The sequence below is a fragment of the Oryzias latipes genome, chromosome 10, assembly GCF_053564925.1.
Source record: "Oryzias latipes strain Hd-rR chromosome 10, Olatipes_Hd-rR_3.1".
NCBI lineage: Eukaryota > Metazoa > Chordata > Actinopteri > Beloniformes > Adrianichthyidae > Oryzias > Oryzias latipes.
The window spans coordinates 17,146,444-17,163,137 of NC_136246.1; the positions used below are offsets into that span (position 1 = coordinate 17,146,444).

The window sequence follows — 16,694 nt, forward strand, 5'->3', positions numbered from 1 at the left end:
GATGGAAAACTCCACGAGTCAGTGCAACAATCTGAAACTCAGCTTGTATGACTGATGGAAAACTATGTCATTAGTAAAATGTATTATTATGTGTAATTTGGGTTATTATCTTTTTTTAAAAGATGTAATAATGTATCATTTACAATGTTTATCCTGAATGATAAGTGAAATTGTTTACTCTCAGTATATTTTTTGATTAATTTTTTAATGTAAACAGTTTAGCAAATTAAAAAAAACCCATAAACTTTGGTCTAGGAAAAGTTCATTATCCGTGGCATGTACAGAAAAATTGCAAGTGCCATCTGATACCTTCATCATCCTCACGACTTCCTATCAAATAGTAAGGAAGCAAGTAGGATTTATAAACTCTATGTTTGAGGAGGAAGCTGCAGGCCAGTACAGATATGGAAGCATCATATTACAGTTTTTTTGGATTTCTGATGCGTGCACTCATTCACAGATTGTCTCTGGAGTGGTCATATGGCCTCGCTGGCATCTTAACAGAAGGTGAGGTGACGGGCCCTAAGGTTCCTAGACTGTTTGATGAATTTGTGGTCAGCTGGCCCATTTTCACTTCGTACCCGGACAGAGCAAACTGTGGCAGCAAATGCATGTCCCATGAAGACGTTGCTGAATAAATGTTACTTTTTTCCAACATGTCATATATCAAGTATAAATACATGCATCTGCTAGAAGAAATACTAAATCTACAACAGAGGTTGAAAAAGAGCCTGAGCTTTGGTAACATATGTCTATTTTTAAAAAATAAACCAAAAACTGGAGATTAAAGAACTGTTAAAACATTTTGTTGTGATCATTTGTTACTCTCATTTCCGTTTATTAATCCCTCTTTGCGAGATACATAAACCCCACCTCAGTTTTAATTTTAAAGGATAAAACCCACAAAACATAAGTGACTGAGGAGGGGGGAGAAAAAGAAATAGTGTCTTTCAGTCCTCTACTAAATGACAAAACAATTAACAAAGTAACATTTAACCAGGCATTTTTGCTGGTAAACATTAGCAGCAGTGACAGGTGAGTGCAGTTGGCACAGACAAGTTGTCTTACCTAATAAAAAAACACAGTGAAACAATCTGTCTCATCAAATGCATACTAATTGCAAAAAATCTTTTAATGGTTAAATATTATTGCTTGTTGCCTTGGTAATGACTGTAAACTGCTCAAAGCCAGAGCTTTAAATTTACGCAAATGACACAGAGAGCAGCAAACTCCTTTTTGCATTATTATAGCTTCTTCAACAACTTTTTTTTTTTATTTAAATAAAGCTTTTTTCTCAAACTAAACTTGGATATTTTTATTTAAAGAGTCTGTTGCTTCTTGTGCCATTAGTCTCTTCCTAAATATTGTAAACTCTAACTGTATAGATGGAACTGGTGAAGAAAAAGGGCATCCCAGATCCTTTATCTCCACAGAGCTTCTCTAAAAGGCTTTACTGTCAATGTAAGGATCCGATTTTATAGCTTTTTACTGGTTTTAAAATCAGAAACAAACTAGTGTCTTCCTGTCTTTGATGGTTCCAAATAATAAGTCATTTTATTTCCATTACATTTGATCAAGAAACAAAAATGTAGCTATTGTTTGATGTTAGATTTTAAAAAATGAGTGAAAGAAAGAAACTGCTGTTACAAAGATTGACAATAACAGTGTTTGCTCTAACACCTTTTTCTTTTTCACAGTTTGATGCCGTTGGCTGTAGAACTAGTCTTGTCCTCTTGGCCACTGTTCTTTTTAGCTGTTGCCTCTTATTACTGCTTACTCAAGTTTGGCTAACCTTAGCACTCAGGTTTGAGGAAATAAAATATTAGTTTAAACGTGGTGTGGAACAGAGAAAGCAGGAGAAGACGGGTGATGGATGAGGGCAGAATGAAGCTTGAAAAGTCTGGTTTTCCAGTCAAGGTGCAGTGAACAGTGTGTGAAACCTTTCATGTGGCAAAAAATCCCAGAGCTGTGTTTGTTAAGGGAACTAAAGTTCATTTCTCAGTCAGGTTAAAATTTGAGTTTGATGCTCTGGTTTCAGTTATGCTCCAAGTCCTCAACAATGGGGGTGTTGTAGTTCTGAAACAGAGGCTGCACGAAGAGGCCCACTGTCCCAACCACACAAACACAAACAAAGATCCAAAGGAAGAGACGGTCAATCACCATTGCGACGTATTTCCAGTCTTCAATAATCTGCAGAGATGAGAAAATTTGATAAAAGTATAGAGAATTATTATTCGTAAACCGACCGTATACATTAAAACACAATAAAATGTTGCGTAATAGTAACACATTTATCATCAAAACTAGTTTTCACTTTGTCAACAGGTACCTCTTACCATAACGAAGTCCAGATTAGTCTCTGCTAACAAGCTGGCATTGACTTTCTCAAAGGGAAATTTCAGATTACTTCCTTTTCTTTTGTGTAACCCAAAGTAGTCAGTAATCATTTTTTATGCCAGCCGTTTTAGTGGATGATGGTCATCAATGAAACTGAGATTCTGCAGCTGAATTCAGATCTGAGTCTCAGTGACGATTCTGAAGCCTGGTTGCAGTACATTGTAAGGAGTGGCATGTTTTGTTTCTGTTAGAGCAAATTTAATCCCATGATATGCACTTCATATTATTGCTTTCCATGTGTCTTTTCTGCTAAATTTGGGTCTTCTTGAGTTTTCTTAAAGGTAACCTCCACAGTGTTCGGGTAGTCTTTTACTTTGTAACAGTGCAAATTCATTTCGATTTTACATCAATTAGTTAATTAATCTTATTCATGAAAACTAGCTTGTTTTGGACCAGCAGTGAACTAAACATAAAACTTCCAAAATGTGACTGTGTCTGGTGCGACCACATTTATTGATTGGTCTTGTGCACTGCTGCCTGTGTCTCTCTGCTTGGTGCTCATCATCATGGTTAGATCGGGCTGTTAAATCACCAAATGGTTGCTGACCACAGCGCTGACTGAAGCTCACCAACCCCCTCAAGAGATTGGTCTTGTGTGGAGGATAAATCCCAGACACTACACTTCCAGGGAACGCACCTTGAATTGTGAGTTTTATCAGCTTCAGAAAAGATATGATTCAATTTTTACATAAAAACGTCAAATAAAATATTCTGAAAGAAGAAATACTTTGAGAACGATTTACAGCGTAAGGTGAAATGCTGACCTGATCACTGTATAATAATTTGAATTGAATTAAAGAGAACCCCCTCGTCTCAAACAACCACAGAGGCTGCATGTCACCTTCAAGGTACTGCTTTACAACCATGAGAGGACTTTGCGTCAGTAGACCTACATAGCAACTCTAAGCATGTTTGCATTCGTATAATTAATTACAGAGCCATGTGTAACAATTTAATCAGTGAATCAATTGATATTCCTATGAAGCAACCTCATCCATCCGTCTGAGGCAAGTTGTTAATCGAATTAAACTGTACCTTTAAAAAATTGTTCAAAAATCAAATAAATTGATTATTTTGATCCTGGAAAATACCATTTGGATTGAGTTACGGTAGGTTTATTTTACTTTAACATAAAAATGACCAAGTGCATCACAGCGGAAAACACACACATGATGACAGTGAAAAATGATCAAGCCATCATTGCAGTCCAATGTGTGTAAACACTAAACACAATTTAGCAAAGACATGCGGCCATACAGTGTGGTCTATTGTAATAGTAATTAGGTTTAGTTTGTCTTATTTTAATGTGGTTAAACAGCGGGCTTACCTTTATGAAACTAAAATATGAATGAATTCGCTAATAACTTTTGTTTACTTGTTTGTTTGCACACGTTTAATTTACACTTGATTATCTTGCAAGAAATACAAGGAATGTGGAAAACTTCACCTGCACTAATCAGTACCCAGAAATGTATCTATAAGTCGCACTGGTTAAAATTTTGGCTAAAGATGTCCTGAATTGATTTAAGGTCAGTGAATCAACATCCACTATGAATTTGATCAGCAACAAAAAATTATGAGTCGGAAAGTAGGAGTGAATCATTTCCACCCCTAGGAGCCTTTTTTTTATAAACTGGTAAAAACTACTAAACATATAGAACAAATACATACCCCTTCATCATCATCTTCACTCTTCATCTTCTCAGCAATGTAGCGCACCCCATCCACTGCATCCTCCACATCAATGTTGCTCTTAAGAGTCATCCTCCTTCTGAACTCTGTGTTTTCTGACAGGTCACTGATCCTCCAGCCGTAGCGCTTGGCTGAGTCTTCGTTCACAAAGACGGAAGAGGAGGAATCTGCCACTCCGCCTCCAATCCCACCTTCTGCTCCACACAGCTTCTGCTCTGCATACTTCTGCTTCTGGTGCTTTTTCCGAAACCTCTCCCGGATGTTGGAGCTGCCAGGTCTCCGCATGAACAGAAAGGAGGGCAGCTGGTTCAGGAAGACACGCTTCACCCATGGTGGCATGGTGTGTGTGCTGGGAGAGCGATGGTGCACGTTGAGCACGCAAACGCTGGTGACAATAGAGAAGGTGACCAACACCATGGCGAACATCAAGTACTTCCCAATCAGAGGCACTGCTAGAGATGTAGGTGGCACTATCTTTGAGATCAGGAGTAAGAACACAGTCAGGGCCAGAAGAACTGAGATGCAGAGCGTCATCTTCTCACCACAGTCGGATGGGAGATAGAACACCAGAATAGCCAGGGATGTGATGAGGATGCAGGGAATGATCAGATTGATGGTGTAGAACAGAGGTTTCCTCTTAATGATAAAATCATAGGTGATATCCAGGTATCTGATATCGTTCGGATCTTCATTCTTCCTTCCTGGCAGCGACACAATGTCCCACTCACCGCTCGGTTTGAAATCGTCACGTGAGGCGTAATCGCTGAGGAGGATGAGATCGATTTCTGTGTGGTCGTAGGTCCAAGAACGGAACTTGAGGGTGCAGTTTTGCTGATCAAAGGGGAAATCCCTGACTTCAATTTTGCAGGCAGACTTGTAAATAGCAGGTGGAAGCCAGGCCACTTCTCCATTGTTAGATACTACAGCATTGGAGTAAAAAGAAACTTCATAGGTCCCATCAGCACTGCAAACAGATGAAAAGAAAAATTGTAAATGACTTTGATATTATTATTTTTAACATCTTCACAAAAGGATTTTAATTTTGTTAGAAAGTTTAGCCTGATAACAAACCTCACCAGAAAATATTTTCAGAGATTATGACGCACAAATCTCCTATTACAAGTACAAAACCTTTTTACAGACAGACAATATTTTAGCAACAAATCTAAGTTCATATAAGCAACCCCACTGGCTTTTTTTTCTCCTGTAAGTTATTCAGCATCAAAAATTTAGATTTCTTTTTAAAACCGCTCAGGTATGAACACTTTTCTACATTTAGGACTTCTCTGCTTTTTCCATTTTTTCCATTTTTTCCCCATTTAGATGAATAAGTTTAAAATCTTTTAGACATTGTCTAAACTCTGGTTGTTTTCAAGTTCCACAAACTTTTAGTACTACTGGTAGTTTTGGTTTTATTCTCTTTTAAATGATCCTAAAATTAAAGTTTATTTATACTTTTTCTGTGAGAAATCTGCAGATTAACAGAAACTGTTTCAAACAGTGGAATGGGTCAAAAGTTGAATTATTTTTTTCAACACATTAGGAAGGTTTGACCTCAGAGACATCCCAGCAGACCAGTGGCACATTTAACTTCTGCTGAGACCAACTCTTTTTCTTCACTTGTCCATTACTGCAGGTGTTGCATTATTAAATGAGTTCCATCAATTATAAAGTAAGCCAGGAATCAAACAATCTGTAATGTGATGGTTTACAAAAGCTAATTAAAAATAGAGTTACTGCAACTTCTTCCTCTGACTTTTGATTTCCCAGACCAAAAGACATCAAAATCAAAAAGGAGCTTCACCGATTTTGAGTCATCATATTGTTTCAGTTTATCTTAGTTAACCAATTACATGAGTTTTTATTGGCCTTGTGTTTTATTTTGATGGTGATGTCCTGTTTCCTGTTTTTTGTCTGTTTTAGAGAGCATTCATTTATTTACTGAGTTCAGATGTTCTTTGATTTGAAATTGGATCTTCCTGTTAGAGTAACGTTTTAAATGGAGAGCAAATAATTGGGTGTTTTAGAAGGGAGGTTTCTGAACAAGTCAAATTAAAAAGAGGAGTAGGATTTACACTCTCTGTGCTTGTAACAAATATTTGTTTTTCATTTGCTCAAACAAAAAAGATTTTCAATTTAAAAATGCTTTTTCTAATTTAAAATTGAAATGTATATCACATAAAAAGCACCTTTATTTGAAATACTATAGTTTTGACTTTAAATTAAACTCTTAATGGAAAATCTTTACATTATTTACATCAAATTTAATTATTTTAAATTGTAAACAGCAACACTGATTTTCTCATTGAACAACCAAATTCCAGATCTAATTGTCAATTGAGAATTTTGGTGCCTTTTGAACAAAAAGTATTTTTTGTTTAAATTGGGTGTCTATATCAAGTGTGTAAATAAGTACAAAACCCTGGTTCCATTTAACTATACATTTTGTTACTGCATTAATAGTAAATGTTTAAAAAATAATGACTCTTCAAAAAAATAAAAAAGCAAATCAATTCTGGGCTCTGACTTCTTTTATGGTTGACACAAAAGCCCTGCAACTACATAAGAGATTAGCCACTAAGATTTTGAATAAGTCTGTTCTAAGATAACATTTTAATAAGTTTGGATAATATAAAGTTATGTAAAAATCAATTGTAATTAAAAAGTCAAGTGTTTTGCCTCAAGTGGTGATACTGCTGGAAAATATTCTATTTTCTTTCATATTAAGGTCACAGAACCAATGACTATTTTTTGGATTGGTTGGTTCAGTACCCAGAGACTTTGGACGAAGATGTAAACTCTCAGAAGGCCTGTTCACACCGGGACGAATTTCGCCGGCGATTTTCGCCGACGTTTAACGCCTCGTGACTAAACAAAGGGCACCAATGAGAGTGTGCACACCGACGCGAAAAAACGCCACGCGCCAAAGCGTCAAAAAAAAAACGCCTCGGGTTCGTTTTTTTTTTTCGACGCGTCGCGTCGAAATCTATTCGACCAATGAGAATGGCGCTTTTGCACACGTGTCTGGAGCTTCTGAAGTTACAGTAAAACACAACTTGGGGGCGCTCAAACACAAAACTGCCTTGCTGAGCACACATACCAGCGAAGAAGATAGACGCCAAGTAGCGTCAACACTGCCGCAAAGAAATAATGACGGACATTCTAAAATATCCCCGAACCAAGTACCAGTTGGAGCTACTGATGCTTGAAATATTCATGTTTTCTTTGTATTATTCTGACAAGCGCGTAAATACTTGCTCTCTTCTTCTGAGTGAAAAGCGACTTTAAGAATCGTAAAGTTGCGCAGCGCCACCTTGTGTACAGGAGTATTTCTGTTTACATTAAGCGCCATCTAATGTCAGGGAATGAAATTGCATGTTCGCTCGTCTCACCGTCAGCGAAAATCGCCTGGGTGTGAACACAAAAAACGTGGCGAAAAACACTGGCGAATAACGCCTGGCGAATATTCGTCCCGGTGTGTACGGGCCTTCACAAATGCAGTTATTGCAAACAAGGGATCGCAACACTTTGTGAAAGCAAAACATTGTGTACTGCTGGATAGAACCGTTGAATCCAGACAGTTTCAGATAGAGCTGTATGTAGAGGTGGACAGTTCACTCAGCCACCTTCAAAGGTTCTTTTGCACAAACATTCCACTGGTTTTAGTATATCATTACCTTTTTAAATGCTTTTAGTTTTTTATGTGACTGATATTCTCTATCGTGCATATTTTATGCATAAACACAATATTTCTTCACAAAAGAAAGGAAACATACTTGTTATAAAGAACAATATCCGGCAGCCAAATGTGTTGTGATGGGAGACGGATTTTCTTGATTCCATCGTATTCATCAGGATCCCACATTAATCTGTAGTCGTTCCATCCCTGATGCAAAAGAGAACATGTCTAGGAATAGATTTCATTTGAGACCATGCAGACGGGGCAAACAAAAGCTGTATGTGCATTAGAATAACAGGTCCAATATGCAATATATCAAGTCAGAAAATATAAACATGCTAGTTCATCCACGAAGGTTCCAGTTGAGTCAGCTGTCAAATTGTGTTTTTTTACAAAGCCATGCTGCTGTGTTCGCATGGAGCCGACCTCACCAGTGAACCAACTACATATAGTACAAACTGCTCTTCTGCAACAAACTGTGAAGACGTACCAGTGTGTTAGCATGAATTTTTATGTGTTGCAATGACTAATACATACATAATACCATTTGCTTGGCCCCTGCAAGCGGCTGCAGACATAAGTGCACAGACCATTACAAAGAAAAAAGATTTTAAAAAAATACTGAACACAAACCTGAGTGAGCCAACAGTTGGTGGTCATGATCTGCTCCCTTTCATTCTGAAACACAGACAAATATCCCTGCAGGGTTGATACGATGACATGTGGTTCTTTTCAGATGATCTTGTGTGTGCTCACAAACCATTTAAAGTAAAACATGAACATTTGGTCAGTACAGACATGATTATCAGTGTCGGTACAATTATTACAGCTGAGGGAGGTCCTGGTTCAACTCCCAGCTGGGGCCATTCTGTTTGGAGTCTGCATGGTTTGACTGTGCATGACCAGGATTTCTTCAACTGGAAATGCAGGGTTTACCCAGCTTTGACTAAATACAGCTGGGATAGTGTTCGTCGTGCAACAAAGTTTTTCTCAGGCTAAAACACTTTTTTAATCATCAAGACTTCACTAAAAAAATATGTGATTCCTTAATAAACATTGAAGTAAAGAAGGATTTTTTTTAAAACTTCATAAAACATCAAAGCCCTGGCAAGCGTATTTATTACCAGATATTGGTCAAATTAACTCAGAATTACTAAAGAACCTGTCCTTGTGCTCCTACTTTTATTTTTACAACACACTCCACTCTCATTGCTTCCTTTGTAACCAAATTTGGATTTAAAGTAACCCCCTATTGCAAAGAAATGTTTTGTTGGTTGCACAATTCCCTTTTTTTAATGTGAACCCCAGAGAGAACGTTTTCAAACCAATGCTAAAAGCAGGTGCAGAAATATGTGCCCTATATGTAAGATTATAGCATTTCAAGTAAGTTATGAGCGAATGCTATTACTGACAACACAAGATCAGAATACTTTGTCAGTATTCATAATTTCTATTTTGGCTTTATTCCAGCCATTTTTTGGATCGATAGATCAATTAACAAATATGTTTATGTACAGGTGAATGGATGGATGGATGGATGGATGGATGGATGGATGGATGGATGGATGGATGGATGGATGGATGGATGGATGGATGGATGGATGGATGGATGGATGGATGGATGGATGGACGGACGGCAGACAGACGGATGGATGGATGGATTTATGGATTTATTAGTGTACTTCCTCACCACATTAATGAGCTGGGCCAAAGACACTTGGATGTAAATGGTGACCTGCTGGCTGTTGTTGACAGCTGGTCTGATCAGCTTGTTGTACCGTTCCGGTGACAACAGGTGATTTACTAGTCGCTCCTCTACCTCTGCACACGAGGCAGCTGCACACACAAAAATAAGGACATAATCACAAAAGGAAAACTGTCTTGATCATAACTGAGAATAAGACCTTGAGAAAGCTGGGATTCAGTTTCAGTTGTTAACATGTTGATCCCTTTCACTAAATCTGGGTTGAAGTTTGTACTTCAAAGAGCTCCCCCACAATTGTCATTATTCAACTTCATTTGATGTTAATTGGTGTCAAAGTTATTAAAAACATGTAACAGATCCATAACTGGAAACTGACACATAATGTGCAAAAACAATCTAAAATCTTGTGCCATACAGTCACCAATATGTGCTGCTGTGATAAAACATATTATGTAAAGACTTTGCAATAAGAGCAACCGTCCATGGCATCAACATACACGCGATTTTAATTCCTCCATCCTGCAGTGCAACTTTACACAGTACCATAGGGTCACATTTGTCATGGTTTTGAGTTTGTTGTCTTGTTTTTCGTCTTAGTTCTTGTTCTGTCTTGTTTTCTGTTTCCTGTTTTATTTTGAAAGGTCCTGTCTTGTCTTGTTTCTTGAGTTTTACTTCCTTTGGTCCCCATCAGCCCTGATCGTGTCCACCTGTGTCTTGTCTGCCCTGTCTGTATTTAAGTCTTGTCTTTGCCTTCCTCCTGTGCTGGTTCATTACCTCTGTTATGGTGTTCATGTCCTGTCTAGGCCATGGTCCTGTCTCTTGCCTCGTCCACGTTTCATGCCTCGCCAAGTAAGTTTTTGTTTTTGTTTTTGTTTTGTGAACCTGCTCTGCAGCGCTTTTTGTTTGTTTTCTTGTATTAAACCCACTAGTCCCTGATCCTCGTGCCTCCGCCTCTGCTTCTGGGTCCAACCGGCTCTCTAGCCACCCCCCTGCACATGACAACATTGTCACAAACAACACACACACACTAACACCACAGGCCTGATTTCATCCATAATTTACTTCAAACCATAAATGACTGGGTCAGAGAGCTTTTGTTACACCAAACAGTTTGAAATAATCCAATTTAATTCTCAGTTCCGTTATTTGTCCTTTAAACCCCACAATTCCTGCTGGATTATAAGTAATTATATATTATAGGAAATACAACAGAATATTCCTCATTGTATAGTTTTGCCTTGGTCGGGTAGTTAAAGTCTCACTCAGATGTCAGATGTGAATATCTTCTTACTGCAGCAGACACATGGAGTTACTTTTTAATGGGAATATTCCTTGCACTGTTCACATACTGTCCTGGCACATGATGTTCAACTGTCAACTATATTTTTGACACGTGAGAAGCAGCTATTATGAAGAATGAAGGTCTTAAAGTGGGCGGGAGCAGTGGAGACATGCATTCCTCTCACACCATCCGTCTGTAGAAACCCGTGACTGACTGCCCTCCATCTGAAGAGGAGACACAAGCATCTGATCTGAGCAGCTGTGACAGACACTCGGGGGTAAATATTGTCAGACACAATGGCCTGTCTGTCAGGAACAGACACAGACGTGTCACAGGAAAAGGGGACAACAGGAAACACATCACAACAAACCACAACAACATCAAACTGAGGGACAGAACTCCTCCCTGAATAGTGGAATTATCTGATAAAGGAGAATGAATTGAGGATTTGTTCATTTGTATAATGAGATTTAGACATAATACTCGACAACCGCTCTTGGTGTGCACATTTGTTCAAAGCACACAGAGAATTTGGTATACCAGTCTTAAACACACTCACAATTAGCTTCAACTACACAATCAAATCTCTGCTATTTCAAATAAAATGACAGTTTTTTAACAGGTTTGCAACATCATTAGATGTTTAAGAATTTCTGTTTCCCATTCTCTAAGAGAATTTTTATTTCTGGACATTAGGTAATGTCAACTCCTGCAGTTAAAATGAGGAAAAAAGCAAGAGATTGTTGGTTGTATTAGTATTAGTATTAATCCTTCCTTTCACTGCAAAGCAGATTGGCTGATGAGTTTATCAAACATTTACCCAACTACCCAACCAAGACAAAATTAAATTTAAAATTGTTTTTTTTTCCTGCTAATTCTTTGTCACAATCCGTTTTTAGTTTAGTTTTAGTTTTAGTTTTTCTCCCATTTGGTTGAGCAAGCAGTTCAAGGGTTAACCTTGAGATCCAAGCTCTTGTTTGATTCACCTTTTTTATTTCGTAGTCACAGGGCCCCAGGTAATCAGAATTAACTACAGTGGTAATCAAACCCACAATGTGATGTCCTCGAATGTAGACGCCAGTTCTCAAGAGGTCTAACGTCAGAAAGGAGGGTTTGAGGTTGAAACACAATTTTCTTTGGAATTTTCATGTGTCGAATTGGTTTTCTCCTGTGTTTTTTTTTGTCATTAACAGCTTTTTAAATTTGTTTTTTGCCATTAACATTTTACTTTTTGTAACAATATTTCATGAAAGTTGAAATTTAGTTAAATAAAATTAAGATATGCAGCTTGATATACAAGCTGTACATCTTACATACAATCCCAATGTAATCTATGGGGTTTTTGTTTTGTTTTTACATTCATGTGTTGCTCAGTCCCTGCAAAAATAAAAGCCCATTCTATGGTGAGATAAGTCTCTGCTTTTCACTGACTCTTCTCATCCAGACAAGAGTAGGAGCTATCATTGTTGCTTAAAAATGTAAAAGATGCGGCACAAAAATAAACCCATCTCAAAAAGAAAGAGAAGACAGTTGCCGTCATGGAGACGTTGACTCCGCACAGTGATGTAAGCGGGAAGGGTGTTAACTTTGACAGCATTTGTTAAGATGAGTTTAAAACTGGGGGACACTGGAGTGTTGAGTACCTATCAGCAGGTTTCATCACACTCAGCATGCTGCACACACACAGGCACACACAGACACTCCTGTCTGCTTCTGCACTTTCCACACCTCAATAATTCATGGTCACTAAAATAAAAATACCTGCATTTCTGATGCACAGAGGCTCCAACACAATCAGAGATTACTCTACAAGTCTGTCCCGCCCACATAAAATCCACACAGACGTCACGAAAAACCAAAAAAACAACGATGATTCAGATATATTGTTGGTTTGTGTCATCAGATTAGAATAATGACAGCACGGATTCACAGTTTACATCTTGCACATTTGTTTTTAGGATGTTCTATAAAGTGGACCAAAACAAGGTATTCTTCATCTGTCCTTGACCTGAATTCACACAGTGTGTCTTGCCATCCAAGACAAGCTTTATGCCACACAAATGCCTTTAATGTCATGTGACCAAATTCCAACTAGTCACTCAATCTTACACAACATGAACTACTGCCTGACAGATCTGTGATAGACAGATCTGAGGGGAAATGTAAAAATTGATCTTCTTTCTTCACTTCTTGCTCCCCTGTTTGCCCTGCTTCTAGAGACAGTGAATGTCATAAAGAAGCTTTTTTCACTATTTCTGATCTCGCACTGTTAACTTTACATAAAATTGCTGACTGTAAGACCATGCAGCCTTTAATCCGTCCATCCATCCATTCATCCATCCATCCGTCCATCCATTCATCTATCCATACATCCATTCATTCAATCAGTGACACCATGTAAACCTTTTTCTCCCTCAAAAAACTACAAAGTGATAATTAGCCCTGCTGATTGCTGGTACAAACAAACAGCTGCATGTTTCAGCCCACCTGTGTAACTGCAGGAAGATCATAAAAAATAAGTACAGAATGCAAAACGTGGATGTTGTGTTTTCCAGTACTCTCGAATATTTAATGAGTTTACAAAAGCAACAGATGAAAGATGTTACCTAAATAATAAAAGCATCTAACTGGCAAGTGAAACTGTAGGAAGCAAAGAAAATATATACTATAGCAGCAAAGAATTCTGGGAAAAGAAAAGTTAAGCCAAGGGACACTTGCAGAGAATGGAAAGGGGAGACAATTGCCCAGACATGAGGAAAAACAAATCCTATGGTGACGTATTAGGTTTATGTTCTACAGGAACAGCACAGTAAATGTTTGCTTGCAGAGAAAGAAACTGTCATGAACACCTCAGCTGCTGACAGAGCACGGGTGAGTCGTTGAGTTTAAGATAGACCTAAGATAAGATAACTGAGATAGCTCTGTTTAAATACAATTTTGCAAACAAACATCCTATGCTGAACCACTGTCCAGAGCTACTTTGCTTTCAGATATTTTATTATCAAATGACTTCATTTTAGTTTATATCTTATATTTTTTGCTACAGTTTAACTAGAAAATTATTTATATTTGTGTTAATCTATACTATTATTTATCATATAATTCATTATAAATGACACTCAGTAGCTGCACACAATTTTCTGAATATTATCAATCTTTCCTCAACAGCTCTTTCTGCATTTCAGCACCAGGGACAGCTCCTGCAACAAATCACAACTCTTTTGTTTTCAATTTGACAGGAACGAGAAACTCCAACTTCCACCAATCATTCACTGACAAGAACGTCTGCGTCAAACGTCTGGTACTTTCACAAGCATCAAGGTTTCCCATCAGGTGTTTTTTTCAGCGCGGTGGGGGCCACACACAACACCTACAGTACACGACTTTTCATGCACACCGCTGAACAATCTGCAGCGGCTCAATGAGTCATAAATGAAGTTAATGTGTCTGAAGCTTTAAATCAAGTGTAACATTTGCACAAAAACAAATTTGCGTAAAAACCAGCTAATCCTATCACGATTCAGTGGATGCGTTTAAGCAATACGCGGGTTAATTGTGGCGAAGCGAAAATCACGTGCTTAAATAAATGTCTGACGCACGAAAATATAACGACTTACCTCACTGGCCTGCCTGATGGTGCTGTCTAAAGGCAAACTACTAACAAACAATGCCCGAGAATTCAAATATATAGCACTAAATACAACTTATTTGCTGAAAGAGTAATAATTATTCAATTAGAGCGCTTAGGACAAATACAAAGCGGAGCTATGGAAGCTCCGCAGGCACAGCAGGAGTCGTGCGCTCCGTTCCAGAAACGCTTGAAAAGATGAAGCTACTCACTTCCTGCAGTGAGAACCAGGAGAGCCAGTGCTGTTTTCACCGGGACTGCCATCTCTTCCTCCCCGACAGTGCGAAAACTTACAGCAAAAGAAAATCAAGAGTCCCGACTAGTGATGCGCTCTGTGCTCAGTTTGGAAAAATGTCAAGGAAAAATAAATAATAGCTCTCTCGCTGAGGGGGGGGATCTATAGAGAGTCAGTAGTTTAAGCTTGGAGGTATGGAGAGGAGTACAGACAGTTGACTGAGCCGTGAGATGAAGAGGTTGGATGCTTTCTGCTAGAGCGCACCGACTCTGGTCCTGGTTGTGTGAATGCGCGTGTGGAGCTCGGAGTCCTCCTCAGTTCTTTTGGAGCGATGAAAACAAGGCTTCCCGGAGAAATGTGGCTCAAGCAAGACGAAACCCTGCTAAATAAATAAAACCCCAAATTAATTAAAGACTGGGTGTTCTGGTCCTTCCATCGACCCCTCTTGCAAGTGTGGTCCCCAGCCGGGTCAGTTCCAGTCTCTTATCGACGCACTTTGAAAAGTCTGCTTGCTGTCCAGACATGACAGCAGAAAGAACCCCAGGAATGACCAAAGAAATTAATCTTCTAAAAAACGTTTTTTAAGAACCAAAATTTCTTTTGATGAAATTCCCTCTGTGTTTTAACAGCCCCATAGAAAGCAGAGGTAATTAAACTGTCTTTATAAATGACTCAGTGGATATGCTGCTTCAAAAAACTAAAACAGCTGCTTTGACTAAAGATAATCGATGTGCATATTGCAGCACAGCTGCGAATCTGACTAAAATCTCACCCAGACAAAAGATTTGATTCAGTTGTGAATTATGCAGTAGTTAAATCACCAAACTGTTTAAATTTATTTTGGAAAATCATTGCTTGTTCACCTGATAATCTGTCAGGAAATTTTCCTTCAATTGTAACAGTAAGGAGCTCAATAAAGCTGAGCAAATTGAGCCTTGATGAATCCAAGTTTTATTTTGAACAAACATAACATTTCTAAAAATTTAACCAAGCAGAAACAAATAAAAATAATGCTGGCAGACCTTCTCTTGATCTTTCTTTTGTCTAAATTATTTACTTTTCGATGGTACTTTGATTTGGCAAAATAATTTTGCACTTCTTCTCAATTTGGGACCATTAGTCTAGTTGTTTTTATCTCAAACCATTTAATATTCTCATAACCTTATTTATTGCCTTATTTATTGCCTTATTATTGCCCCATTTGGAGGTGGTGTGAGGTTAAGGATTCTCCTGTTGCCTTTTGGTGGCACTGGATTCCTCTCAGTGCGCGGACACTTTGAACTCTTTTTCCACCCACTCATACAATCTACACTCACTGGCTACTTTGTTTGGCACCCATGTCCGACTGCTTGATAACACAAATGTCTAATCAGCCAAACACATGGCAGCAACTTAAGACATTTAGGCATGTAGACATGTTCAAGATGATCAGGGGGGTATTCCAGAAAGCATCTTTAAACTACCCTGACTTTAAGCCTGAACTCTGGCTGAAATCCGCCTGAACTTGCTTACTCTGGGTATGTCGGTTCCAAAAGACGATGAGATGAGAGTTAGCGTAATTACGCTCGACTTGGTAACCCTGGGTTAGTGCGCGTGCACGACAAGTACATAGAGACATTCTCAATGGATCGCCGATTTCCAGAGTCACCATGGAAATGCGTGGAGAAAAAAAGAGAGCGCTATACTTAAGTGAGACGGAGTCTGAGATTTTAATGACGGCGTATGAAGATTGTATGTCCATCAAAAAAGTAATACGGCTGCATCATCAAAAGAGTTTCTGCTTTACAAATGTAGTATAAATGCAAGAGTTTCTGATCTTATTTTCATTGTGACGCATATGTATATAACTTATCCAACTTAAATTAAATCAATTGGTAACAAGTAATAGAGTTAAATTTATTCAACCTAATCTCTTACGTCTATCCAACTCAATATTTTTTACAACTCAAATTTACATACTTGTCTAAGTAAATGTAATATGAATCCAATTCAATTAAAGTTTTTCCATCTTAGTTTATTGTAATTCTTGAACTCTCATATGTCTAAGTTTGAGGCTGCAGATATTCTCATTTTTAT

The 16,694-nt window shown here is 38.2% G+C and overlaps 1 protein-coding gene across 1 annotated transcript; it reads right to left on the bottom strand.

Annotated features, from left to right (window-relative positions):
* Positions 1-814: 814 nt before the first annotated feature.
* LOC101163178 (neuronal acetylcholine receptor subunit beta-2-like) lies at positions 815-14,789 on the bottom strand. Its single transcript, XM_011480076.4, has 6 exons — positions 14,596-14,789; positions 9,459-9,604; positions 8,402-8,446; positions 7,866-7,975; positions 4,069-5,053; positions 815-2,190 (listed from the first exon to the last, which is right to left on the bottom strand). Exons 1-6 carry the CDS (start codon positions 14,645-14,647, stop codon positions 2,035-2,037), a joined length of 1,494 nt encoding a protein of 497 aa, XP_011478378.1. The 5' UTR covers positions 14,648-14,789; the 3' UTR covers positions 815-2,034.
* Between the last annotated feature and the right edge of the window lie 1,905 nt (positions 14,790-16,694).

Coding starts and splice junctions, on each gene's coding strand:
- LOC101163178 (XM_011480076.4), bottom strand. CDS start 14,647: ATGGCAGTCCCGGTGAAAACAGCACTGGCTCTCCTGGTTCTCACTGCA. Junction 7,976..8,401: donor CCAACTGTTGGCTCACTCAG/GTTTGTGTTCAG, acceptor CTTTTGCATCAG/GGATGGAACGACTACAGATT. Junction 5,054..7,865: donor GATATTGTTCTTTATAACAA/GTATGTTTCCTT, acceptor ATCTGTTTGCAG/TGCTGATGGGACCTATGAAG.